The sequence below is a fragment of the Barbus barbus genome (genome assembly GCF_936440315.1).
Source record: "Barbus barbus genome assembly, chromosome: 41".
NCBI lineage: Eukaryota > Metazoa > Chordata > Actinopteri > Cypriniformes > Cyprinidae > Barbus > Barbus barbus.
In genome coordinates, this window is record NC_136719.1 from 24,135,889 (window position 1) to 24,163,776 (window position 27,888).

At 36.4% G+C, this 27,888-nt stretch overlaps 1 protein-coding gene across 4 annotated transcripts; it reads right to left on the minus strand.

The window, feature by feature from the left end:
* Nucleotides 1–1,081: 1,081 nt before the first annotated feature.
* Nucleotides 1,082–27,790, minus strand: LOC306860180 (podocan-like). Of its 4 annotated transcripts, XM_079401747.1 has the most exons (12): nucleotides 27,649–27,785; nucleotides 25,254–25,313; nucleotides 24,747–25,110; nucleotides 22,876–22,912; nucleotides 22,099–22,192; nucleotides 21,172–21,236; nucleotides 18,178–18,287; nucleotides 17,941–18,097; nucleotides 10,828–10,943; nucleotides 10,030–10,687; nucleotides 7,312–7,460; nucleotides 1,864–2,835 (listed from the first exon to the last, which is right to left on the minus strand). In XM_079401747.1, the coding sequence occupies exons 3-12, from the start codon at nucleotides 24,809–24,811 to the stop codon at nucleotides 2,658–2,660; spliced, it is 1,629 nt and encodes a 542-aa protein (XP_079257873.1). In that variant the 5' UTR covers nucleotides 24,812–25,110; nucleotides 25,254–25,313; nucleotides 27,649–27,785; the 3' UTR covers nucleotides 1,864–2,657. The 4 variants fall into 4 exon arrangements, with proteins under 4 accessions (XP_079257870.1, XP_079257873.1, XP_079257872.1 ...); XM_079401746.1 differs by lacking the exon at nucleotides 25,254–25,313 and having other exon boundaries at nucleotides 27,649–27,786; XM_079401745.1 differs by lacking the exon at nucleotides 22,876–22,912.
* Nucleotides 27,791–27,888: the final 98 nt, after the last annotated feature.

Consider the following 27,888-nt stretch of genomic DNA (forward strand, 5'->3'; position numbering starts at 1 on the left):
AATTTCAGACTGCCTGGTGGACATCTCGGCATGGATGAAAAACATCACCTACAGCTCAACCTGGCAAAGACTTAACTTCTTGTCTTTTCCTCTCCAACTCTACAGCATGATTTCACCTTCCAGCTAGGCTCATCAATAATTACCCCATCAAGTTCGGCCAGAAATCTTGGTGTAATCTTCGATGACCAGCTGACTTTCAAAAACCACATTGCAAAAACTGCTTAATGCAGGTTTGCATTGCACAACATCAGAAAGTTCAAGCCCTTCCTAACGAAGCATGCTGCACTACTTCTTGTCCAGGCCCTTGTCATTACTAGGCTAGACTACTGCAATGTTCTTCTGGCTGGACTTCCATCAGGCGCAATCAAACCTCTACAAATGATTCTGAATGCAGTGGCACGACTGGTCTTCAATGAACCCAAAAGGGCCCACATCACACCTCTCTTTATTTCACTGTACTGGCTCCCGGTTGCAGCTCGCATCAAGTTCAAGACATTAATGCTTGCATTTAGAACAGCCACAGGCTCAGCACCTGCCTACTTCCACTCACTTTTGAGAATCTACATCCCCTCCAGAAGTCTGAGATCTACGAGTAAATGACACCTTGTGGAACCACCAAAGAGAGGCACAAAATCACTTTACAGAACTTTTTTGTTCACCGTTCCTGGCTGGTGGAATGAACTTCCCACCCCTATCCGGAATGCTGACAATTTTCAAGCGACACCTGAAAACTCATCTCTATTGTCACCATTTGACTTCTTTTAAAAAAAACTTTCTCTTTCCTTAATCTCTCCCTGTCTAGCACTTCCCGCATTTATTTGCCTCTTTGTGATGTCGCTTTGGATAAAACCATCTGCTAAATGAATAAATGTAAATGTAAATGTAATAATAAATTTACACCTTCAGAGTAAATTTAAAAGAGACTGCTTTAGGATTAACATAGCTTTTAATAGTTTCCATATTAAAATCTTGTCTAGATCAAGAGGTTTTGTTTATGTATGTGAAATTTAGCTAACAGGAAATGCAAATTAAGTTATATTTTGCTATATTCTCTTTTGAGTAGTCAAAGAATGCAAAGAAAACATCTTTAAAACTGCTGCTGTAATGTTGTCAAAATCAAACCTTCACCCTGTTCAAAACATGTTAAATTAAATGTCCTGTGATTATGACAGGCTTACAATCTTGAGCTTTTAGTAGCAGAGAATAAGTAGAGCAAATTATTACTGTAGGCACGATTTCTGTCTTCACAGGATGTGTTTGTCTACATATTTGCATTGCATGTCTGTTACAGTACCCGCCGCTTTACGTTCATGAGTTCAGACAGGAAATTAACGTAATTAAAATATTTATGGGAAATGACCAGTTCATTCACCCCGTCTGCTACAGAAGAACTTTCTGTTCATTAAGCTCTGAAAATGATTTTCAGAGAAAATCACCTGATGAGTAATGTTGAAGAACGGCCTAGATATGTCTGAACAAAATGAATAGTGCTCAAATCTTCCTGTACATGACGATAAGAAAAATTATCAATTATCAGACTCGAAAGGCTGTCAAACTAAGTGTCGGTTCACCTAAAAATTTAAATTCTGTCATCATATCGTTCCTGTTTTCCAGAGAGTCCAAAAAAGGGAGAATTTTTTAAGCGTCTTGCAGGTGCAGGTCTTCCCTATAATAACCAAAAAAGTTTTTGATTTGAATAAAATTGGTGTAACCCGACAAGAAGTTCAACCGGAATTTGAATTGAAATTAAAGCAAGAGGAATTTTCACTTGAAAGAAATTCCAATTTTGGGTGCATTCTGGGGAATTCAGTGTTTTTCAACCCTTCAGCTCATAAATCTGTCTTTAAGGCCTACAAAATATTCAAATTTCAAGACTTTTTGAACTTTATTGTAAATTACAAAAATACAAATTTGTGAAAAGGGAGATGTTATGTGCATGCATATTGCATGTTCGCATAGTGCTTCTTTACAAATTGGCATTGCCATCTACTGGTCTGGCATGCATTGCCAGCATTTTAAGTTATTTTTGCGGATCCGTGTGAACAGGGATAATTTGCTAACATTGTCTGGATGCTGGCAAAAGTTTGGAATGGAACAAAGTTTCCATTTTTAGCACATTGTTCTATGTAAGATGTAAGAGCATTTCTACTTAAATTCACAAAAATATTATGACTTCAGATGAAAGCTTTTCCTTTCAGAAAAGAATACCCAGAGCCTTTTCTCTGTTTTGTGCTATGAAATTATAATTTCTTTCTCCAGTTTACTCTTGTAAACACAATGAGCAATGAGCCATGACTGAGCAAACACCACAAAAATAAAAGACAACAATACAATTTTCCAGCATCCTGCACCAGATATTAATGTATATGACTTTGATTTTCTTACTATTGCATCTTATTACAATATAAAGCCAAATTTCTGAAATTAGTAGACAGAAATTAGTAGTAGCACAATTAGTATTTTCCTTTCTCATGTCTAAAAATATCTTCCAATGAACTCAGATGTAATCAAACACTGCGTTTCTAATAATCATTTTATGTCAGCAGCAAAAATGCATTTATAATCTCAAACTGGTTGTTATTTTTATTTTATTTTTGAGTGAGGGAAAGTTCAGGGCATGATTTTTTTTTTTTTTTTTTTTTTTTTTCATCCATGACTCATGAATGTTTCGCCTCCTCTTCTTCATATGGTAACTCCTCCTCTTCCTCCTCCACCTGCTCTCCGGCTTGGCCTCGGTTGGGAGAGATGTTACCGTGGCCAATGTCCAACACCTGAAGCTTGGACAGGTGAGAAAAAGACTCTTCGGACACCGAATGAACTGAGAGACGATTAAATCTGAGGGAGAAAGAGAACGAGAGGCAGAGAAAGAGTTAATGCAAAGGAAGCATTACATCAAGGCCGATTTAAAAGCAACTTATCAGAAACATCACCAGTGAAACCTGCAAATCAAATGCAATTAGGAAGACATCTTCAGGCATGCCGTCTCGTTCCGTTTTAAGCGGCGAGTGGAACGATTTCTCAGTAAAGATGAGTGGCTTCATCCTGAAACGTCACATGTTCTCAAATCAAACAGGAGTTCAGTGAGGATGAGAAGCGCTCAAGCCAGTACTTTTATAAATAGACTAACTATTTATAAAAGTATCATAGTATCATAGTACTGAGACTGCTCTCATTAGAGTTACAAATTACCTGCTTCTATCATCTGATCGTGGTTGTATCTCTTTATTAGTTCTACTGGATCTTAGCGCTGCGTTCGACACTATCAATCACAACATTCTTTTAAATAGACTAGAACACTTTGTTGGCATTAGTGGAAGTGCATTAGCATGGTTCAAATCGTACTCATCTGAATGCCATCAGTTAGTAGCAGTGAATGAAGAGGTATCATATCGGTCACAAGTGCAGTACGGAGTACCTCAAGGCTCAGTACTAGGGCCGTTACTTTTCACGCTTTACATGTTACCCTTGGGAGATATTATCAGGAGACATGGTGTTAGTTTTCACTGTTATGCTGATGATACTCAGCTCTATATTTCTTCGCGGCCCAGTGAAACACACCAAATTGAGAAACTAACGGAATGCATAGTCGATATAAAAAACTGGATGACGAGTAACTTCTTAATGCTAAATTCTGAAAAAACAGAGGTGTTAATTATCAGCCCTAAAAACCCCACATGTAATAACCTAGAACACTATCTAAGACTTGACGGCTGCTCTGTCAATTCTTCTTCATCAGTTAGGAACCTAGATGTGCTGTTTGATAGCAATCTTTCATTTGAAAGCCATGTTTCTAGTATCTTTAAACCTGCGTTTTTCCATCTCAAAAACATATCTAAATTGTGACCTATTCTCTCAACGTCAAATGCAGAAATACTAATTCATGTGTTTATGACCTCAAAGTTAGACTATTGTAATGCTTTATTAGGTGGTTGTTCTGCACGCTTGATCAACAAATTACAGTTGGTCCAAAATGCAGCAGCTAGAGTCCTTACTAGAACCAGGAAGTACGACCATATTAGCCCGGTTCTGTCAACACTGCATTGGCTCCCCATCAAACATTGTATAGATTTTAAAATCTTGTTAATTACTTATAAAGCCCTGAATGGCTTAGCTCCTCAGTACTTGAGCGAGCTCTTATCACATTATAGTCCTCCACGTCTGCTGCGTTCTCAAAACTCTGGCCATTTGATAATACCTAGAATATCAAAATCGACTGCGGGCGGCAGATCCTTTTCCTATTTAGCACCCAAACTCTGGAACAATCTACCTAATACTGCTCGGGAGGCAGACACTCTCTGTCAGTTTAAATCTAGATTAAAGACCCATCTCTTTAACCTGGCTTACTAACACACTAATACACTTCTATTATTCAAATCCGTTAAAGGATTGTTAGGCTGCATTAATTAGCTCAACCGGAACCGGGAACACTCCCCATAACACATGATGTACTCATTACATCATAAGAAGGATGGCATCTACGCTAATATTTGTCTGTTTCTATTCTGTTTCTCAGTCCGTGTCCGGATCCAGATCAGATGGTGGATCGGCGCTGGGATATGATGTATGTGGCCCTGATGTCGGCGGAGGCCAGACACCTGGATGGGCCCGGAGACATATCCCCAGTCACCATAGCCACCCGATCCAGTCCGTATCCAGATCAGATGGTGGATCAGCACCCAGAGACGACCTCTACAGCCCTGAACGTCAGCGGAGACCAGGACACCGAGATGAGCGCCAGAGACAGATCCCCAGTGAGGACCCCGCAACTTAAACAGCCATCGGGAAAGACCACTGGAACCAGTTGAGCCCTTACAATCTGACTTTGCTGCAGTTGGAATTGAACTGCTGGTTTGTTTGGCCAGAGGAGAACTGGCCCCCCGACTGAGCCTGGTTTCTCCCAAGGTTTTTTTCTCCATTCTGTCACCGATGGAGTTTTGGTTCCTTGCCACTGTCGCCTCTGGCTTGCTTAGTTGGGGACACTTCATTTCCAGCGATATCGTCGACCTGATTGCAAATACACTATTTAAACTGAACTGAGCTGGAAGATGACATCACTGAATTCAATAATGAAATGCCTTTAACTGAAAATCTTTTTTTTTATCTTTTCATTTTACATTATTGACACACTATTTTCTCCTTTTTTGATATTGTGCAGTTGCTTTGACACAATTTACATTGTTAAAAGCGCTATATAAATAAAGGTGACTTGACTTGACTAAATTGCCAAAAAGTTACATTGACATGGGTTGTAATGGCTCAGGCATATGTTTGTATTAAGAAACGTTCATTGAGTTCATGTCTGTCCACTTGAGACTGAGCACAGTGTGTTTTATTGACGCACATGAATCCATCTTTTTCATTATCGCCAATCTTTTTGTTGATAGAGGCTGTAGAGAGCTGAGGACACGATGTGTGCGAGGAATCCGCCTCTCCCACAGGAACATTAAGTTTGGAATCAAATGTCGCATTTATACAGTTTTCATTATGTTAACTTCTGTTCATGCTTCTTGAACATCTGTGTTCTTCTCATGTAAATGTCCATTTTCATTTTTGGACAAACTATTCCATTCATATTGCTCCTGGAAAGCTGTATTGCTTTATGAGTATTTAAGTATGAATATTATAAAAGTCCTGAAATTTTACAGAATAAAGAACAATGTAGGTCTACACTGGTTAAAAAAAATGTACTGTAAAAAAAAAATTCCAGGACATTATCCAATAATTTTATAGACATTTATAGTAACTCTAAACCAATGCACAATGCAATGAAATGCAAAATTCAAAATACAGGTAAAACAACTGTAAATAAAATAAAAATATGGAAAATTCCTTCATATTAATACAGTGTATTATGTCCTGTTTTACAGATTTTGTACAGTGTAGTGACATAAAAGTCTTTCCATTTTATTGTAAATTGAAATGCCATGATATTTTCATCACTTTCTTTCAATAAAGCTCTTTTCATTAAGAAAAAGTTACAAAGTTGAAAGACCAAAAAATCTGGTAATGTTTTTTTCTCAGTAAAAACTTTTACATCTTCACTGCTAAACTGTTTAATAATAACAATAGTTGATTTTATTGTTCTTATTTGTTAGATTACCTTGAGTGTTGTGATATATATATATATATATATATATATACATATATATACTGTATATATATATATATATATACTGTATATATATATATATATATATATATATATATAGTAATAATAATAATTATAAATGACATTAAAATATAAATTTAAATGACTAAATTACAAATTTACACTAAAATATAAATTACAAATTTTTCACTCATTCGACATAAAAATCCATCTTGGAAATGCATTATTGTAATACATAACACATAGTTCAGTACTATTCAAAATTATGCAACCATACTATGGTGGCTTCATTGCAAGCATGGATTATTATTTTAATGATAAATGTTTTCTCCATAGTAAATATTGAGAGTCTGTTTCACTAAGATTACATTTTTAAGTTTGTTTTTCATTATTATTTTTATTGCACCATATACTGGTGTCTGAAATATACATATTGTGTGCTAGACAAAATTTATTGTTCTGACATAGTGACCTATTTGCTGAAAAGTTGTCAAATGTTACATAAAAAGTGTTTATCTTTTTAATATACATTTATTCTATTAAATAATTTTGCATTTAACCCCCAAATAACTACGATATAGAAAATAATTTTGTTCATCTGCAGTGGCACCTGCTGGTTTTGAAAACATGCAACCAGCACTTAAACCAGTACAAATATCTGTTTCACATGTTTCTGAAACTGATCATCAGGTCAAGATGAGAAAACTATTTTGTCCTTGCTTCGCAGTCTCTGTTTACATTCTGAACGCTTACTGTATGATTTTATGGGAAATGTTCTCGTCTCACGTTATTGTGGCAGTAAGTGCAGCTGTGAAAGCTTCCATATTGAGTTCATTACATCAGAGCAGTTTCAGAAAAAGAAACACACAATAAAACCCAGATCTGTGCACACAAATGATCCCATTACTCAGTCAATGTTTATATGTACAACAAAATGCTGATAGCTATTAAAATTAGCTCATTATAAAATCCAACATGCAAGAAAATCATGTTTACATGAGAATTTGAGCTCATCTGGTTTTTATGCAGTTTTGACACCAAAACATAAACATGTGTCTGTATGTGCCTCTGCACATGTGTTTGCAAAATCAGTATAATAGATAAAAGTCGATATGTGCTGATCAGATTTTGCTAAAACAGTTTATGACTTTTACCTAAAGGATGATAAATACACAGAAAAAAGGAAAGGATCAGCGAGTCACCTGAGGAAGATGCCTTTGATGTTGGGTGTGTTGAGGAAGGCCGTGGCAGAAACGGAGCTGATTCTGTTGTTCTGCAGGTGAAGGAACTCAAGAGACTCGGGCAGGTCAGGAGGAATGTGTGACAACATGTTACTGGAGAGATCCAGCGTCTGAAATACACATAAAACAAGTTCAAGCATCCTCTTTCTTCATATATCAAAGGGAGATTCGGCCAAGCCTTTGAAATGGGAATTTGGTTGAGCAGAATCTTTCCTTGGCTGGAAACAGCTCTTAGGAAATCATGCAGTGAAAGACACTGCTTCTTTTTATATCTTATCTTTATTCCTCATGTAAGAGCAGAGGGTCTGCTTTTCCTGTCCGGCTGATAACAGAAAACAAGCTCTTTCTTACCTACAGGCAAAATTAAATTAAATTAAAAAGACATAAACTATAAAAATAGTAAATAAAGAATATTTAAAAAAAAAAAGACATGAAAAACTACAAAGAATTATATAAAATAAAACAAAATATTACAAAAATAAAAATTATTTATTTTCATGAGGTCCACTTATATATTCGCCAATGAATAAAAAATAAAACAAGGTAATTGCGACTTTTTATCTCGCTATTCTGAGATATAAACTCGCAATTATGACTTTTTTTTCTCAGAATTCTGACTTTTTATATCGACCAAGCAAGACATCCCCGATGAAAATTATAAATAAATTAAGGATTCATTATTTTTAAATAAGTACTTTTTATTATTATTATTTAGCTTAAATGCCATCTGAAATTTTCTTCTAAAATTAGCATTTTTCGTTTATGTTCGGTTATTTCACTTTAATGACAATGAAAAGAACCTGTACCTGAGAAAAATGCTCATTTTAGATGGCACTTAAAGGCTTTTGCATCTGAACTCTTCATATATAGGCCTATATAATATACATACTTCTGTGATTAAATTATCATTGCTATAGACAATAATAATGTAAGTTGGTCTCGTTCTGGTTGCAGTTCTGGCTGTAAACTTGGTAGTGTAAAATCTAAGAAGCATATTCAGGAAAACGTTTATGAAAATGTCCAAACACAGGAAGCCTATATTCCAGATAAATGCCATCTAATTCAGGGGTGCAAAATGCAGTTGCTTGAGGACCACAGCCCTGCAGAATTTAGTTCCAACCCTGCTCAAAAACATGGGTTGATGCTAAACTTTGCAGTATAAATGAAGTATGAATTAAGTATTATGCTCTTGAAGGACAGTCGGATTCTGCTGTACCAGCACATAAAGGGATTTCTGGAAATAAAGCTGCCGATGAGCTATCAATAATAGTGTTACAATAATACGCGCTTTACTTGACAGCTGTTATTAAAATAACGCGATAGAAGCTGCCTCAAACTCAGAACTATAAAGAAATGAAGAATGTTGTGTCCGAAAGCTTGGTGGTAATGGTACTGTCCAACCGCGAGCGCAAAACACAGAAATAAAGAATAATGAGTCATTTTTATGTTTGTTCAAAAATCATATTCGGACGCAACATTCATCTAGTTCAATATATAGTTAATCTATAGCAAATTGAACAAAGCACTGCAAAGCCTTACATGGAGAGTGGTTTGCTATGGTGTGAGAAAGTCAGAGTTGTGAGATATAAACTCGCAATTACGAGATAAAAAGTCAGAATTGCGAGATAAAAAGTCAGAATTGCGACAAAAAAAGTCAGAATTGTGAGATGAAAAGTCAGAATTGCGACAAAAATAGTCAGAATTGCGACAAAAAAAGTCAGAATTGCGAGATGAAAAGTCAGAATTGCGCCAAAAAAAAGTCAGAATTGCGAGATAAAAAGTCTGAATTGCGAGAAAAAAAGTCAGAATTGCGACAAAAAAAGGCAGAATTGCGAGATAAAAAGTCTGAATTGCGAGAAAAAAAGTCAGAATTGCGACAAAAAAAAGGCAGAATTGCGAGTTTATATCTCAGAATTCTGAGAAAAAAAGTCCGAATTGTGAGATAAAAAGTCTGAATTGCGACAAAAAAAGTCAGAATTGCGAGATAAAAAGTCTGAATTGCGAGAAAAAAAGTCAGAATTGCGAGTTTATATCTCAGAATTGCGAGTTTATATCTCAGAATTCTGAGAAAAAAAGTCCGAATTGTGAGATAAAAAGTCGCAATTACCTTGTTTTATTTTTTATTCATTGGCGGAAACGGGCTTCCATAGCTTTTCTTATCCAGCTGATAACAAAAAGAAAAAAGAAAAAAAAACAAGCTTACCCCACAGGCAAAATAACACAAAATAATAAAATATAAAATAAAATATAAAACGAGGTGAAAGAACTATACATGTGTGTGTGTGTATATATATATATATATATATATATATATATATATATGTATGTATATGTATATGTATATGTATATATATTGTAAACAAAATAAAAAATAATTTGTCTATTTATAATGCACAAAAATCATGTTATCTAGCTGATCACTTAAGAAACCCCATTTTTTCTATATATTTTTTATTCATGAGCCTAGCACTCTGTCAGAATTGATCATGTTTCATATTATTTGTAGTATTTTTTTTTTACAGAAAAACTGAATTACCTGGAATTTCTCAAGCACCACCACAAGCCCATGCATAGGAAGCATATACATTCACTCTTTTTCATTAAAACTCGGTTGCCACATTTTCTTCTAATAATTAAAGTACAATTATACAATTTATCGAATGACTGATGATCTCTCACTGTGAGCGCGCTCAGCTCCTGCCAGGCTCCCTGGTAGATGGAGTTCAGCTTCAGCTGGTTGTTGGTCAGGTAGAGCTCCCTCAGCAAACTCATTCCCTTCAGAGCTCCTTCCGGTACCTCGGTCATCTGATTGTCCTTCACTTTCAAAACCTGGAGGCTCTTAGGAAGACCCAACGGCAGCGTCTGCAGCTTGTTTCCTGACAGATCCAGGGTCTCCAGGATGCGGAGCTTCCTGAAGGCCTCTCTGTGGAGTTTGGCACTGGTGAGGCGGTTGTAGCTGAGGTTGAGCTCCGTCAGGGTGTAGAGCGTGATCAGATCGTTGCGTCCAATCTCACTGATAAAGTTGTGGAGCAGCATGAGGGTCTTGGCACGGCGAGGAAGGCCGCGGGGAACCCGCTCCAGAAGGTTGTTGTACATGTGGACGGTGTGGAGACGTTTGAGACCCTGGAAGGCGGTCGGATGGATGGAGCGGGAGCGGAGGTGGTTGTTGTGGAGGAGCAAATACTCCAGATTTCGGATGGGTGTCAATGCATTCTCTGTGATGCTTTGGATTGAATTCTTCTCCAAGTGAAGCAGGATGAGATTTCGAGGAAGGCCGAGAGGAACCATGGTCAGGTTGTTATTGGACAAATCCAGATATTCCAGCCTGTTCAAGTGACTGATGAGAGAAGGCAGGATAATTTTCATCAGTTACAGCTCAGGTAGGGGTTTTACAAGAAGGTTAGGAAGGAGAGAGCCGTGCAGAAGAAAAAGTGTGAGGTAAATGATGTGTTTCTTGGATTGTTCAGTCATGCTGACCTGAAGGTCTCGTTGTCCATGCCGTCGTTACTCAGGACGTTGTTTTGCAGGTAAAGTTCTCGAAGATGGAACAAATTATCGAACGCACCTTCAGGAATCTTTTCCAGTTTGTTGCTCTGCATAGAAAAAAACCAACAAAAAAACAATCATTACAACTGCATTTGAGGTGCACAGATGCAATGATCTCATTATGTATCTTATATTTTTTATTTGCTTTTTGTTTTGATGTCCTGCTGCATTTCTCTTGATGTCGGAAGGAGGTTTTAGTTGGTTTGTTCCAGGGCTCTGAACCGGTTCAAGGAACGAAAATGAAAACCGGAAACAAACGAAATTTTGACTGGAACAGAACCGGAAACAGAAACAAAATCAAATGTTATAGTTCCCAACATAATCGAAAATTTGAAATGGCCATTAACCGGTTAATAACGTTGTTTTATTGTTCCATTTAATATTTGAAATTTGCTGTCAACCAATCAGGAATTCAAGTAGTACAGACTATGCAAATGTGATGCTGACGCATCCAGCGAGTCAAATGCCCGCCCATGCTCAACTGTGAAGACTAGTCACAATGGCAATGAATTCTGCTACCATCTGTTTTAATGGGAGATAGCAAAATCTGACAGGGTAGCACAAATCGTCAGAACACCGGGGTTAGAGTTTATCCGACGACAGTGTAATATGGATTCAACAGATCTTACGCACCTGCGGCGCTTCTGTGAACGGAGAAAACACAATAAAACTATAGGCTACCATAAAAAGGAATATATATGCCTATACACTAAATATATTTCAGGCAAATCATTGACAGATTAACAAAACGAAAGAAAAACAAAATATGCTGAGTTAGGCCTACGGTTCATTGTAACGCAGTCCAACATTCTCCGAAAGGAAAACGAGACGGCAGAAAGTAGTTTTCTTTATTTTGCAAAAGCTTTACAATTTTATTTTACAGTTTTATTTGTTTTGCAATAGCTTGACAGTTTTGAATGATGTCTTGCATCTGTATAACCAACCAGCGTTGGTATGGCCATATGGCGCTGGCGCCTCACGTGCACAAAGACACAAATTTTTGCGACATTGCAGCCAGTTCATTATCAAAATAAAATACAGTTAAAGGAACGTGTAAAAATTTACAGTGGTCCGTTGTCTGATCTGTTGCGTTCAGCGTGACCACCGCCTCACTGTGCTGTTTCTGCCGATGTGAAGGATGATGTTTTACGTCGATGAACGTAAAAGCCAATAAATAATATTTTAGTATACGTCGAGAATATGGAAACATTTGGATTCGTGCCGAGTGAGAGAGGTAGGCATCAGTTTCACCTTTAATTTGTTTTTGGAATGACGTTTTTATAGCCTATAGGCTAAATCCTTAAGTTTAGAGGATTTGTTGTGGAGAGAAACTAAGAACTGCGTTTATAATGTTTGTAAACATTTTTGATTTACCGCCATTTTAGCCTACATCATTTCTGAATAATAGCCTAATAAAATGCGACGCAGCTTAGCCTTTGTTTTTTTTTTCCCTCAAAACGAAATTTTATACAAGTAACATTTTTTTTTGTTTACAATTTGCAGCAAACATTTTTAAATATCTTAAAAAAAATACTTTAATGTCTTTAAAGCATCAATATATTTTTTTTATTTTGTTTAGTAGCCTACATTTAGAAATTTAAAAATCTAGAAAAGATGATGCTGTATTGGCTGTGACTAAGCCAGCGGGTTAAGATACTATCTCTTTCTGTATTTGTTTTCTTTCTTTTTGTGTAAAGAAAACACTGTACTTTATTATTATTATTATTATTATAGGCAAAGACAATTTTAAAAAATAATGATATTAACCGTTATTTTTTCTACTCGAACCGGTTACGGAACGGTAATAATACAGAGGAATGCAGGAACGGAAACGTTAAAATATCGATTCTGCTCGGAGTGAACCGATTGACTTTTTTTTTCATTTTCAAGCCCTGGTTTGTTCACCCAAATTAACAATTTGCATCAAAACGCATCATGTCACTGAACCAATGACATTTGCCATTATGCTTTAAAAAGTTGATTCAAGATGGCGCCTGTGTCTTTGGCATGCCGTTTTCTGCTCCTTTTTTATGTGTTTGTGGACGTCTGTCTGGTTTTCAAAATGCGCCGCACTTTTTACTTTTGATCAACAATCACTACTGGATATTCGTGCTTCATTTATGGACAGTTTTAAGCAGGACATGGAACGCGTTTTTAATCAAACGCATGGGAACCTCTTAATGGATATTACGGTGTGTATCTGCCGGGGGCCTCTCAGCACTTCGCGGAGAAAGCGGAGGAGGAGACGTGGGTGTCGGGGAGAACTTATCGTGAAACTGAAGGCACACCTTCGGGCTGGCTTCTGGCATGGCCTTTCCCGCGAGTCGTCATGCTGCCTGGTGGCCACTGAATTTGCCTTGTAGGTGGCTTTGACCTATTCTCCCCCTGTCTCCGTCCCCTGTCTCCTTGGATGGCCTTCCTCGGATCGGCCTCTGTCGCCGGCGCAACGGAGTGACTCCCGGTAACCTGTGCTCGCTGAGCATAGCATCGCTTTCTCCGGAGGTGATTCCTCCACCAAAAATGGCTCTAATCAACGCTCGATCTCTGGTGAATAAGACCTTTCTGCTAAACGATTTCTTCACTACGCATTGTCTGGATTTTATGTTCATCACTGAATCCTGGACCAAGGTTAGTTATTTAACTCCCTTCTCCGAATTGGTTCCAACTGACTGCACATTTTTTAATTCTCCCCGCCTGAATAGGAAAGGGGGTGGACTAGTAACTATTTTAAAAGACTCCTTTCCTGAACGCTGTCGGTCTGTTTCAGTGGATGTGGTTACCAGTTTTGAAGTTCAACTTCTCCATCTTGACTGGAACGGTCCTGTTTTATTAGGGGTGTTTTACCGTCCCCCTCATTCAGCAAAGGACTTCATACAGCAGTTTACTGAATTTTATAGGCAATATTGCCGTAAAGTACGACCGCTTTTTATTAGTGGGTGATTTTAACATCCATGTATACTGTCAGTCAAACTTGTTATCAAAGGAGTTTCTCAATCTTATTGACTCTTTTAGTTTGGTTCAGTGGATAAACGACTCCACTCACGTTCAGGGCCATATTTTGGATCTTGTACTCTCTCATGGGTTTGTCGTTTCTGATATTGAAATATCTGATTTTCTGCTTTCTGACCATAAGCCGATTTTATTTTCTGTCTCTTCCTAATCTTTCTCATTTTACTAAGAAACCTTTAACGCTGTCTCGGTCCTATTCTTCTAAGTTTGGGTCTAATTTTAATCAGTGTTATGGACTCTTGTTCTCATCTATCTTTGGATCTACTGCCACCTGACCTGGATGCTGACCAACATCTAAGTCTTCTAAATTCTGCCTGGCTGGATGTTTTAGACGTCACTGCTCCGCTCAAGCCTTATAAGCACAAATCTAAATCTGTTTCGTGGCAAAATTCTGATACCCGACTCTTACGACAAGCTTGTAGAAAGGCCGAGCGCAAATGGATAAAGGATAAATTACATATTTAATTTCAGTTGTGTAAAGACAGTTTATCAGCTTATCAGTCTGCTGCTAAATCTGCTAAGGCTGCTTATTTTTCTGATTTAATAAAAAAAACATTCTACTCCTAAAGCCCTGTTTTCTGTTATTAACCCTCCTGTTAACACAGTGTCTGTTGCCTCCAATGCTCTATGTGAAAGCTTCTTGAGACATTTCATTGATAAAATGAAATTTGAGACCCGAATTTGAGAAACGTGAGACCCTTCTAATTTGAGACCCAAAGTCTGTTCTCTGCACTCTGAACCCCCCCCCCACACACACACACACACACACACACCCACACACACACACCCACCACCCTTTTTTCTGCTTCCTATTTCTTGGGACGTTTTTGAACCCATTTCCTTACAATCACTCAAAGACATCATTGCTAATATTAAACCATCGCTTTGTCCTTATGACATTATACATCCTAAATTTTATAACGTAATTGCTGATACTGTTGGGCCAGGTTTGGTGTCTTTTCTCAATAAGTGCCTTTTAACTGGCTCTGTACCTGCCACTCTTAAAGTGGCTACTGTCACTCCCCTTCTCAAGAAGCCTTCGCTGGATCCTTCTATTCTGAATAGCTTCCGTCCCATTTCTGTTTTACCATTTATTTCAAAGGTTTTAGAGAAAATTGTGTTTGACCAACTGCAGCCCTTTCTAAATCATAACGGTATTACTGAAATTTTTCAATCTGGTTTTAAATCTGCTCACAGTACGGAAACGGCCCTTCTCAGAGTACTAAATTATATTCGTTTAGCTACCGACTAAATTCTGTGGTTCTGGTTCTTTTAGATCTATCAGCAGCGTTTGATACTGTGGACCACTCTATTATGATATCCAGATTAGAGTTAGACATGGGCCTAAAAGGTATGGTTCTTAAGTGGTTTCAGTCATTTCTATCCGATAGAAATTTTTTTGTCAAAGTAGGTAACTTCTCTTCCTCCATTGTTCATCTCACTTGTGGCCTCCCTCAAGGCTCGATATTGGCGCCCTCCCTTTTTTCTCTGTACATGCTTCCTTTGGGTTCCATTCTAAGAAAGCACGGGGTGTCTTTTCATTTCTACGCTGATGACACCCAAATCTATTTACCTTTTAAGAAAAATTATCCTTCAGCACTTTGTACTTTAATAAGGTGCTTAGAAGAGGTCAAAATCTGGCTTGCTCAAAATTTTTTAACATTGAATGAAGATAAAACTGAGGTGATTGTTTTTAGTCCTACTGATCATTCTCAGGCTATCAGCCTAGATCTGGACAGCTTATCGGCCTCCAGATCTTCTCGGGTGCGAAATCTGGGTGTCCATCTCGATGAGTCATTAATATTGGATAAACACATCTCTTCTGTAATTGGTTCCAGTTTTTATCATTTACATTTACATTTATTCATTTAGCTGACGCTTTTATCCAAAGCGACTTACAATTGCTATATATGTCAGAGGTCGCACGCCTCTGGAGCAACTAGGGGTTAAGTGTCTTGCTCAGGGACACATTGGTGTCTCACAGTGGATTTGAACCCGTGTCTCTCACACCAAAGGCATGTGTCTTATCCACTGCGCCATCACCACCCCCCATCAACTACGCTTGCTGTCTAAAATCAAACCCTTTTTAAATGTCACAATGTTAGAGACTGTTGTCCACGCCTTTATTACCTCACGTTTAGATTACTGCAACTCACTATATTACGGTATTTCAAAATCACAAATCACTTGCCTACAGTTGGTTCAAAACGCTGCTGCTAGATTTATTCAAAATAGTCACAAATATGATCACATCACCTCTATACTGAGGGCCCTCCACTGGCTGCCAATTCAATTTAGAATCGATTTTAAAATTCTTTTATTGGTATACAAACCTTTACATAACCAAGCCCCTAGCTATCTTTCAGAGTTGTTGCATTTTTATACTCCCACTAGAAGTCTAAGATCCAGTGATCAGAATCTCCGTTTAGTCCCTCTGTCCAGACTTAAACGTAGAGGGGATTGAGTTTTCTCTGTGGTCGGGCCTCGGTTATGGAACAATCTGCCGCCTGAGATTAGAGTGGCATCTTCCCTATCCGTTTTCAAGTCACTTTTAAAAACACATTTGTTTGATCTGTCCTATCCCTTTCTTATTACACTATATTATGGTCTGGATTATTACTCTGTTTTAAGAATGTCTATTTGTCATTCCTTTTTGGTTTTTAATTTATATGTTGTATTATCTCTGTTTTATGTGTTTATGGTTTGATTGTAATGTGCAGCACTTTGGTCAGTCTTGTGGCTGTTTTTAAATGTGCTTGATAAATAAATGAACTTGAACCTGGATCAAGACTAGCAATGCATTGACCTTTTGAAGAATATCTAAAATTTAAAAGAAAAATGAAGGATTTGCATTAAATGAAAAAGTACACATTTTTCAATAGATAATTACTTTTATGTTGTGGCTGATAACTAAAAAATTGCTAATATTTTAATTCTACAACAGAAAAATAATAAAATAAATAAAAATAAAATAAAAATAGTAAAGCAAAGTAAACCTTAACTACGAGCTACTGTACAAGCAAATTTATCACTATAATCATTATCATCATTAGTAGAATGAAATATGGATAAATGCTTCTTTTAAAATCTGCTACATAAAAAGTATAAAAAAGTGTCTTATTAGTGTACAATAAATGCTCCACCCAACACGTGTTTTTAAAATAGTAAAACTTTGCCATAATATATAGTTTTACCTTTTGCAAAGCCAATATATTGTTATGCTATTTAAACCATTCCATTTTATAATTTCAAATTTCATGTTTTGAAACAAGCAGTAACATTTTAAAAAAGCATCAGATGAACATCCAACTAAAATATTTCACAAACAATGTATAAATAATGTTTTGTGCTAATGTTTTGAGAACATTATTAATGACTAGACAACCCCCCAGCTAACAAAAAAATATGTTCTAATTAAATTATAAAAACGTTATTTCTAAATGTTCTCTGAACGTTCAAAATGTCCAGTTCTTTAAGAATTTATTTATTTATTGCTTATATGGACATTAAGGGCACATAGAAACATTATGGGAATATTATTAATTTTTTTATGTTTTAATTTTAATGTTCTCTGAATGTTTTGAAACATGTAATAACATTTAAATAAAGTTAGCAGAAATGAAACATTCCATGAAAAATGTATAAATATAATTTTTGCGGTTTGAGAACAGATGAAACACTAAACAAATTTGTTCATAACTTTGAGAGTACCTTCAATCAATCAATCAATACACTGGCAGAACAATGAGCAGTCGAGGATTCTGATTGGTGGAGGATAATGAGGGGGCGGAGACACAAGAACTATTAAATGTAAGAGCACAAGTCTTCTCATTCTGTTCAAAACTATAGCTCCAGAAGATTTGAAATATAGTGCTTACAGGCCACTTTTATGGTGCTTTTTGTGAGAAAATACCACCTTGTACCATGTATATCTGTATATCTTAGGAGAACGAAAGTGGTTTAAAATGACATGAGACTGAGTACATGACTGAACTAATTTTTTTCGACATTTAACAAGCCTCGCAGTGGTCTTACCTTCAGGTGTAGGCGGTAGAGGGTGGTGGGCAGACCCTTAGGGACATAACGGAGGAAATTACTGGACATAATGAGGATCTCGAGGTTGTTTGATCCATTAAACATGCTCTCTGGCAGACCGGCATCTGTTAGCTTGTTGTTATGGAGATACACTGACCTGAAGCACAGCACACAGACTGTTAACACTGAGTCAGAAAGCAACACACAAACCCTGTCGAGAGAGTGCTTCGGGCTTACTTCAGAGCCGGCTTCTGGCCGAACGTGTTGGGGTAGATTTTAGTGAGCTGGTTAGCAGCGAAATCAGTGCTGACCAAAGAGGGAGGGAGGTGTCTGGGAGCTGCTGTGAGCTGCAAACAAGTTTAAAGGACAATGTCAAAACAAGTCGGTCAAAATGAACACTATGTAGTGGAATGGGTTATTTATATGGATTGTTAACAAATAGATAAATAAATGGACATGAAAGATTGATTTGGGTTGAAATTATTTCATTATGTGAGAAGAGAGCTAAACTACAGTTTACAGTTGCTAAGATGTTTTATGTTTTTAAAAGATATTGCTTCTGCTCACCAAAACTGCATATTTGAATAAACAGTAATATTTTTAAATATATTGAAATTTAAAAGAGGGGTAATCTGAATATATTTTAAAATGAAATTTATTCCTGTGATGCAAAGCTGAATTTTCAGCATCAATACTTAAGTCTTCAGTGTTGCATGATCCTTCAGTTTTTTGTTTCAACAATTTTTTTTTTCTTTTTTTCTTTTTTTTTTATGCACCCAGGCACCATAAAGAACCCTGGATCTCCATTATCATGTAAACCTAATATACTTCAAGGATAAAAAAGTAGTTATATGTTAAAAGTTATGTGTGCAAAATAAAGATTCCATTCAGAGCTCAAGGTAGTCCTGAACCAGAGCCTCTGAAAGAGCTAAAGTGTGTGTTGTGCCTCTTAGTGCTGTGACCAAGACCTCCAGCGAGATGAGGGTGTCCGGAGATCCTTCTGAGCATAAAAGTGTGAAGTGAACAGATTGAAAAAAGAGATGATATGAGCAGAGAGGCGAAAGAAGATATGCTGCACGCTGCAGTTTCTGAGCTGCAAGGTCACATTTATAGTGGTGCATATTCAGCCATTAAATGATTTTCAGTAATGAGTCTTAATTATGTGTTTCATATGGAGATTTCATTTCTGGTCACAGTACTTAAGATTAAGCTAGGCAAATTATCAAATGCATAATGCAATGCAAGTATAGGGTCACTAAAGTTTGCATAAAATAGGCTACACAGTCACAGTCATTATCACAAGATGTTAACTGATGGACCGGAGTGGTGTGGATTACTTGAGGATTATTATGGTGTTTTTATCAGATGTTTGGACTCTCATTCTGACAGCACCCATTCACTGCAGATGATCCATTGGGGAGCAAGTGATGAAATGTTACATTTCTCCAAATCTGTTCTGATGAAGAAACACACTTATCTACATCTTGGGTGGCCTGAGGGGAGTAAATCTTTGGCTGAACTATTCCTTTAATAGACTGGGGTGGCAGTTTGTACTGAAAACAACAACAAAAAACTGGTAAAAATACAGGCTTGGTCAAAATATGCACAAAAGTAAAAAAGTACAGATTGATTCCTGGATAATAAATATACTTCTGCTCACAAACATGCTATTAAGAGCCTCGAACAAGTCTGAATGAATGTTACACGTCCAACGCAATCAACCCAAACATTTGCATCGGCGCGGATGCTTTCATTGTCTTGCTTTTCCAGAAGGAAGGTGAGATTAAACTGGCCAGTGTCAGATAAAATCTCAGTAGGATCTCTTTCTATTGCCGTTATCCCTTTTTAAGTCCATCATCTACAAATATGTCCAGTGCACGCTCTGGAGGTCGCCGGGACCGCTTTAGCTCCCACCGCCTGGCGCGCACAGCTGGGTGATTAAAGGGGAAAGCTGGCACGGTACATCCAGAGAGCATGTGTGCGCGTTAAAGCCTTGCCATCGCTGTTACCAGCTGGCATAAGACCAATCCACAGCACTGACAGAACGAGGGACTGAGGGGAGCTGCTCACGCCAAACTGGCTGCCAATAACAGAACACAACCGACTGTCTCATGACCAACACAAACATCAAAATCCAGTTCCCACCAGTCAGCGTTAAACAGACCTGGGAAAGGCTTCGGTCTTGGAAAACTAATGTTAGTGAGTCACTCTCAGGGGCCGTGACCGAAACCCCTGGCATTAAACAAAACTCTACATTTTAGAGGTTTTATTTGTAGAGACTCATCTAATTCTGTTTTTAGTTTGTTGTGAAAAGCATGCACTTTGCCAACAAAAATTTCACAATTAAATCATACCACAGTAAGCTTGATTACATGATAAATAGCAACACTCATTTTGTTTTTCGTTCAAAATGTCCAGTTTTTTTAATGTTTGGAAAACATTGTTTTCTGGGTTATGTGAGCATTAAAATTCCAATTTAAAATTTTGCAAACATTATTGGAATGTTGCTTTTGAATGTTCTCTGGACATTCTAAAACAAGCAGGAACATTTAAAAAGCGTTAGACAAACATCCTGCTAAAACATTTCAGGAAAAAAGTTCCATGATGAAGAATTAATGTTACTGGAAAAAATGTTTGTTCATAACTTGCCACAGAACCTTGCCAAAACGTTGAACAAAGTACTGAGAATGTTCCCTGTTATCTGGGTAGCATTATGCTGATACACGCTGAGAACACATTAGCAACCACAAAGCAATGCCCTGCCAACTACTCTAGCCTCGTGGCAATCAGAAAATGAGGAGATATAAAAGTCTAAATTTGGATGCAAAAATACTTGTGGTTATCATTCCACAATGATTAGCTCATTAACATATGACCGCCCACATTTACATGTGAACAGCTATTCAGTCTATAAAATGATGAAAGGAGTGAATTATGCTGGAATGCGAGGTCATTTGCATAAAGTCTTAAAGGTACAGTAGCAAAAACAACTAATGCATGGAAAAATAGTGATGGAAAACTAAATTACAACTGATTTGGTGCAAAACCTTTTCTTAAAATGTTATGTGCTCAGGGAGGAAATGTATCCTCATTAAACTCAAGCCATGAAAACTTCACATCTGAGCCTGCGATCTGCATTCGAGTTAGTGAATAAAGGAGAAAGAAAGAGAGAGAGAGCGAGATGAGAGAGAGAGCGAGATGAGAGTTTGAGAATAAACATAGATGACTCACCTTATTATTTGCCAAGTATAAATAACTCAGCCTTTGCAGAATATGAAACCCTTCATCATCAAGGCCTGCATACACAAATGCATGCACACACACAGACACACACATACACACACGCGCACACGTGCACACACACACGCATGTTATGACATATGCTTGACATGCCTCAAATACCTTCATTTCATGTTTCATTTCAATAATTATAATGTTGATATAAGCTATATATACATATTACACACTAATTTCTTTAAGTATCTTATGTCTCTTCTGCATTTATTTGATCAAAGATACAGTAAAAAACAGTAACATTGTGAAATATTATCACACTTTCAAATAACCGTTTTCTTTTTGTTTATATTGTAAAATGTAATTTATTTCTGTGATGCAAATCTGAATTTTCATCATCATTACTCCAGTCTTCAGTGTCACATGATCCTTCAGAAATCATTGTAATAGTTGCTGCTCAAGAAACATTTCTGATTATTATCAATGTTGAAAATAGTTGTGCCGCTTCATATTTTGTTTAGGATTCCTTGATGAATCGAAAGTTTAAAAGTTTTTGAAATAGAAATATTTGTTACATTAGAACTTTTGTTCAATTTAATGCATCCTTGTGTCCATGTATGAAACAGCATCTGTGTTTGAACAACTAGAGAGGGAGTAAATAATATCAAGAATTTCATTTTTGGCCACACTTGTGCTTTAAAGAAAAGTAATCTGATGTTTCTGCCAATTTATTTAAATAAAAACAATTCCACTTCAAATAGTCATGTTGACCACACATGCAGAAAAGAGTGCGATCCTCTTTCAGCACTCTTCCTTTCTGCATCTCTCCATCCTGCTCTCTCTCTCTCATCCTGACCCTCTGTGACAGATTATTCTGTGCTGTTTTCAGCCGCTGTCCTCCGCTGACCCTCTCATCAGCCGTACCTTGTGTCGTGAGCCGGTTGTTCTGTAGGTTTAGGGTCTCCAGCTGCTGAAGACGTGACAGATGCTCCACTGTGACCTCGGTGATTTGGTTGTTCTGGGACAGAACAGAAAAATAAATCACATTTAACATGATCAAACCTTTGCTGAAAAACCTGTTGCACACAATCATGTCCTTCTGACATCTGATTGATAGCAAGTAAAAGGCATTTTAGTATAATTTGTACGAACACCCACATTTAGCTCGGGCTTCACACATCTTTTTGCTGTCAAATCTATACTGATGTTTATGAAGTAAATGTAAGAATAACTTTTATAGCAACTTTGGTTTACTTGATCATACATACATCAATCATCATTGTATTGCATAATGCATCGCATTATGTTTTGATAATAAAAGTGAAGCATTTAAATAGCATCTTACTAAGACATATTATTGGCAGATATAGATTGATGACTGATATGTGTCATTTTATGCAAATATCTGCTATACTGATATACACCTCATTGATTTACATTATAAGAATTTAATCTTACTTTTTGTCCATATAAATATCAGTATCTGCACCAAATTGTGTATTTTTACTCTGAATACTTTTATTCTCACTATATGAGACATAAAAGCACGATGGATCAAATGATACTCAACAAAAAACACATATGCAAAATTTTCGTTCAGATATTTTGATAAACTGTTCCATTTCAATAAATTTACAGATTAATATTTTATACGTCTGGCTTTAAAAGGGTTGAAGGGATGGTCTGTCATCATTTACTCACCATCATGTTGTTCCAAACCCGTACAACTTTCTTTCTTCTGTGAAACACAAATGGAGAAGTTTAGCAGAACGTCCCGGCTGCTGTTTTCTATACAATAATAAAAGTTATATGAATGGGAACAGATGCTTTCAAGTTCCAAAAGGACAAAAAAGCACCCTAAAAGTTGTTTATCTTCTGGAGCCATAAAATAATTTAGTCTGCTTTTCAGTTTTAATTGCATTTCCATATTCAAACTAGTGCATCATTATCAGACTGTCAATTATTATTTATTTTTTTTATGTATTATGTAAATAATTACAAAAGAGTTTGATTGAGTTGAAGTGTCGATTGCTCAAACAGCAGAAGGATCCCTTAATACAGAATTTTTGTGCAAATCTAACGATTAATTACATAAAGTTTATTTTTAATTACATGTACATTTTTAATTAAGCAGACCTTTTTATACAAAGCAACTTATAAAACATCACAAAGTATGATAATTATTAGTGTTTTTATTATTAATCACCCTAAAATAACCATTAAATTGAATAGCCTACAATACAAGTATAATATATTCTCAGTGAACATTGATATGATTTGTATCTGTTTATCACAAAAAGCGATCATATGGCATCCGAAGAACTGAAATATAGTGCACCAGTCATATGAACTACTGTTATTGTGCATTTTATTGTCATTTTTTGAAATTCAACAGCCTTGTAATCAAACCTAGTCTGGACATTCTGCAGTCTGTCTTCATTTGGATTTCTTAAAACAAAGAAAGCATACAGGTTTGAAATAACAGGAGGGACATTTTTAGGTGATCTATCCATTTAATGTGTTGGAAAATATATATTAATTAGTTTCTGAATTATTTCGATTTTTTAAATGTTTTTGAAAGCTGTCTCTTCTGTTCAGCAATGCTGCATTTATTTATTTTTTATTTTTTTTATTTTTTTTTTATTTATTAAAAAATACAGTAAAAACAGTAATATTGTCAAACATTAAAGGGATTGTTCACCCAAAAATGAAAATTCTGTCATTATTTACTCACCCTCAAGTATTTCTAAACCTGTATGAATGTCTTTGTTCTGCTGAACACAAAGGAATATATTCTGAAGAATGAGGGAAACAGAGCAGTTCTGGGGCACCATTGACTTCCATAGTATTTTTTTTCCCTACTATGGAAGTCAATGGTGCCCCAAAACAGCCTGGTTACAGCCTTTCTTCAAAATATCTTCTTTTGTGTTCAGCAGAACAAAGACATTCATACAGGTTTGGAACTACTTGAGGGTGAGTACATGATGCCAGAATTTTCATTTTTTGGTGAACTATTCCTTTAATACAATTTAAAATATATAATACTTCAAAATGTATTTATTTACTCAGCAAGAGATTGAATAGACATTTATAAATATCTCCATTCTATTTCATTTAGTTAAATGTTTTTCCTTGATAATATAATAATCAGCATATTAGAATGATTTCTGAAGGATCATGTGACACTGAAGACTGCAGTAATGATGCTGAAAATACAGCTTTGCATCGCAGGAATAAATTAGATTTTAATGTATATTCAAATAGAAAAAGTTATTTTAAATTGCAATAATATTTCACAATATTACAGTTTTTACAGTATTTTTGTTCAAATAAATGCAGCCTTGCTGAGCATGAGACCTTTCAAAAACATTAAAAAAATCATTTGTTTATAAATTAGTGACATTTTTATTTAGGCATAAATTCATCATTTGAAGAGGAGCAGACCTCCCCACTCTAACATCCCAAGCATTTCAGATCTCTGTCAGATTTGATCACCAAATAAACAAGCAGCAAAATATTCAGGAAAAGTGTGTATGGGGAAGCAATCAGACTCTGCAAACAAACCCACGTACCTGCAGGGACAGCTGACGGGTCTGTTCCAATAAATCCTGTGGGAATTCAGTGAGACTGACTCCATTACAGTCCACCACTCCCTCCTCGCTGCAGCTGCATTTCTCCGGACAAGATATTTGCAGCTCTACACTTTTCACTGTTACAGGTGGGTCCTCCGCCTCTCCGTCCTCCTCAGCCAGCTTTAGATCTGTTGTTTCCGCCTGACCTCGAACCAGACTCCAGCCCAGCAAAACCAAACACAGCAGCTGCAGCAGGCCGCGCCGCTGACCCATTGCTTCCGGGCCTCAGTGCTTTCACTCGGGCCAAACGAGATCTGAAAACCCTCGTCCGACTCTGAACGGTGTATCCCGATCCAGCTAGAAACTGTGATTCAAAAGAATGAATACTTTCTGGATTCACTAAGTGACTTTACTATAGGGACATTAAGAGTGCTTATATGTTAAAAAAAACAAGGATTAAAGGGACAAAAAGCTTTCCAAAAAGAATGGAAAAAACACAAATAATACCTTTTAACATCATCAAATTATTTCTTAATGACAGACATAAGCTTCGAAAGAGATCTCAAACTGCAAAGAAAGCAAATCTTTAAATTAAAAGAGATTAAAATACAAAGATTAATATATGAGCAAACATTTTGCATCTAAGAACAAATTATTTACACTATCAGAATTCAATATGTTTATACTTTTATTTTCAGTCAAACATTTACTCTCTGCAACCCCTATAATTTTCCGGTTTTGTTTGCTATATGTTGGCCAGAAGTGAGAGTTAAAACACTTTAAAAATGAATTTATTTCTTATAAACAAGCTTTTCTCTTCACAAGACAACAGTTGATGAACGTGTGTATTACTTGTGGATTATTGTGATGTTTTTATCAGCTCTTTGGACTCTTATTCTGACGGCACCCATTCACTGCAGAGCATCCATTAGTGAGTAAGTGATGGAATGCTACATTTCTCCAAATCTATTCCAATGAGGAAACAAACTGTATTTTGAATTATGAGCAAATTTTCATTTTTGGGTGTTATCAGCAAATACTCCTTTAATTTCTCAGAGAAGAGCATTTATTTGTATTTCTACATATTAAATTGGGTTGGACAGTCTCATTCTGTGATTATTTTGCACGTTAGCAAACAGCCATATACAGCAGCAAATATGTGGTGCTCCAAATGACAAAGTGGTTTATTTCGCCTCAGTAACTAAACACAGCTCTGGGTTCATCCAGCATGTGAAAACACCACCAAACCCCAGATCTGAGAGCAGTTGTCTCCAACGTGTGCATACAAAGCCCAGCATTCCACGCCTGAAGCCCAGTTTCCCAAAGTCCTACTAAGAAATTGGAAGGAAAATGAACCGGGAACAAATTCTGGAATTAATTCCAACAATCACAAACAGGTGTCTAACATTAAGACGGTTCACGTCGCCACGAGAGCTGGAAGAGATCAACTGAAGTGGGCGCCTGGGGGAAAAACCTTCTAGAAAAATCTCTAATAACCAGTGAGGAAAGAATATTCTTACAGCAGCTCCAGTGTTATTTTAGTATTATTATCTTTTCTAACTGATCAGACTTACAGTTTTCTTAAAATGCCTTTGGACTATCTATCTATGGCTTTCTCTAGCCAACATAAATTTTGTTCATAAAAATTATTTCAGTTTTATTTAACAATTACAACACTGCTCCAAACCCCTCATGACCATCGTTTTGCCAATAGGTCATGTTACAACATCATTTGTTTACAACATTTCAGTCAAACAGCATAGTTGTAATTGTATTCCCAACCGCAACCATTAACTAAAACCAAGGGAAATGATAGCTTGATGTGAACATCGGTCAACCTTAACCATAAAATTTGACAGGAATGTTATTTCAGTAACAACAAGGATGTTGATCCAGGAACATGTTTTACTTGGCAAAATCATATTTAGCATACTGAAATATCAATTTCAGTGACTCATCACATGCTTAACAGGCAGTTTATATACAGTGAGGTCCAAAAAGAGATCACAATAAACTAAAACAAAGAAATCATACTCCATAAAGAACCTTTAACATCCATAGAATCTTTACATTTCACAAAAAGTTCTTTATAGTGGAAAAAAGTTAGGTTACACTTCCTTGTTACAGTGTAATTATACATTTAAGTACTGATTAATATTAATTAACTACATGTACTTACTATATGATTAGGGTTTGGTTTAGGGTAACTTGCATGTAATTATGCTTAATTTATTGTTATTAGTAATGTGTTACATGAGTTACAAGGACACCTTAAAATAAAGTGCTACCAAAAGTTCTTTTAGATTTTTTAAATGTTTTTCACCTTCTTCTTTTTTTCCACTAAAAGGTTCTTTGGGGGAACCATCACCCTTTTTTAATATAATAATAACAAATTATTGATCATGAAGACATAAAACGTGATTTATTTTCATCAGCTCAAATCATGATGGAGAACGATCGATCAAAAGAGACACCAAATACTAAGACATTCTCAAAATCACTCAAATTATTATAAATTTAAGAAAAGATCAAAATGAATACAAAAAGGAAGCTTTTTAATAAACGTTTGGACCACACTATGCATATTTAATGCTCAAATTCTTTGCCAAACAATAAAAGTCTCATATTATTGCATAAAATGTTGTTTTATGCAAAAACAAAAACAGACCCTCTGTTCACGGTTTCCATAAAGTTCACTGTTATGTAACACTGACTGTAACTCAAGAACATCATCCTCAGGTCAGCTACTAAAACATATGGTACTATGAAAAACACATGACTAACCTCTAGCACACCTGTTTAACATCAAAAACAACTGGAATCAGTTCACATGCTTTGGTAAAACTGAATGGATTGTAAGGGAAACAACTTGTATGCAAAGTATAAAAGTATAAACTCATACCTCCGCTTCTTCTGAAATTATCCAACAGAGTTAAAGCCAAAGTCCAACGTATGAAATCTTCCTAAAACAGCCCAAATGCATCATAAGACCAGCAGCGCTGGAGAGACACGGTCAGCCGTATTACCTTCCAGATGTGTGAAGAGCCAGAGAGGGAGAGAACGCAGAAGAGGAAAGAGGAAAGTGGTGTCGCCAAAAAATTAACGTCTTCTGTGCCTCTTGAAAACAACCATTTCCATGATT

Excerpts from the sequence above, each read along its gene's own strand:
- LOC306860180 (XM_079401744.1), bottom strand. The coding sequence starts at position 25,019 with ATGGGTCAGCGGCGCGGCCTGCTGCAGCTGCTGTGTTTGGTTTTGCTG. Across the intron at positions 21,237-22,098 it reads CAACCGGCTCACGACACAAG|GCCTTGATGATGAAGGGTTT; the intron begins GTACGGCTGATG and ends TTGTGTATGCAG. Across the intron at positions 7,461-10,029 it reads AGGAGCTGAGCGCGCTCACA|ACGCTGGATCTCTCCAGTAA; the intron begins GTGAGAGATCAT and ends TGTGTATTTCAG.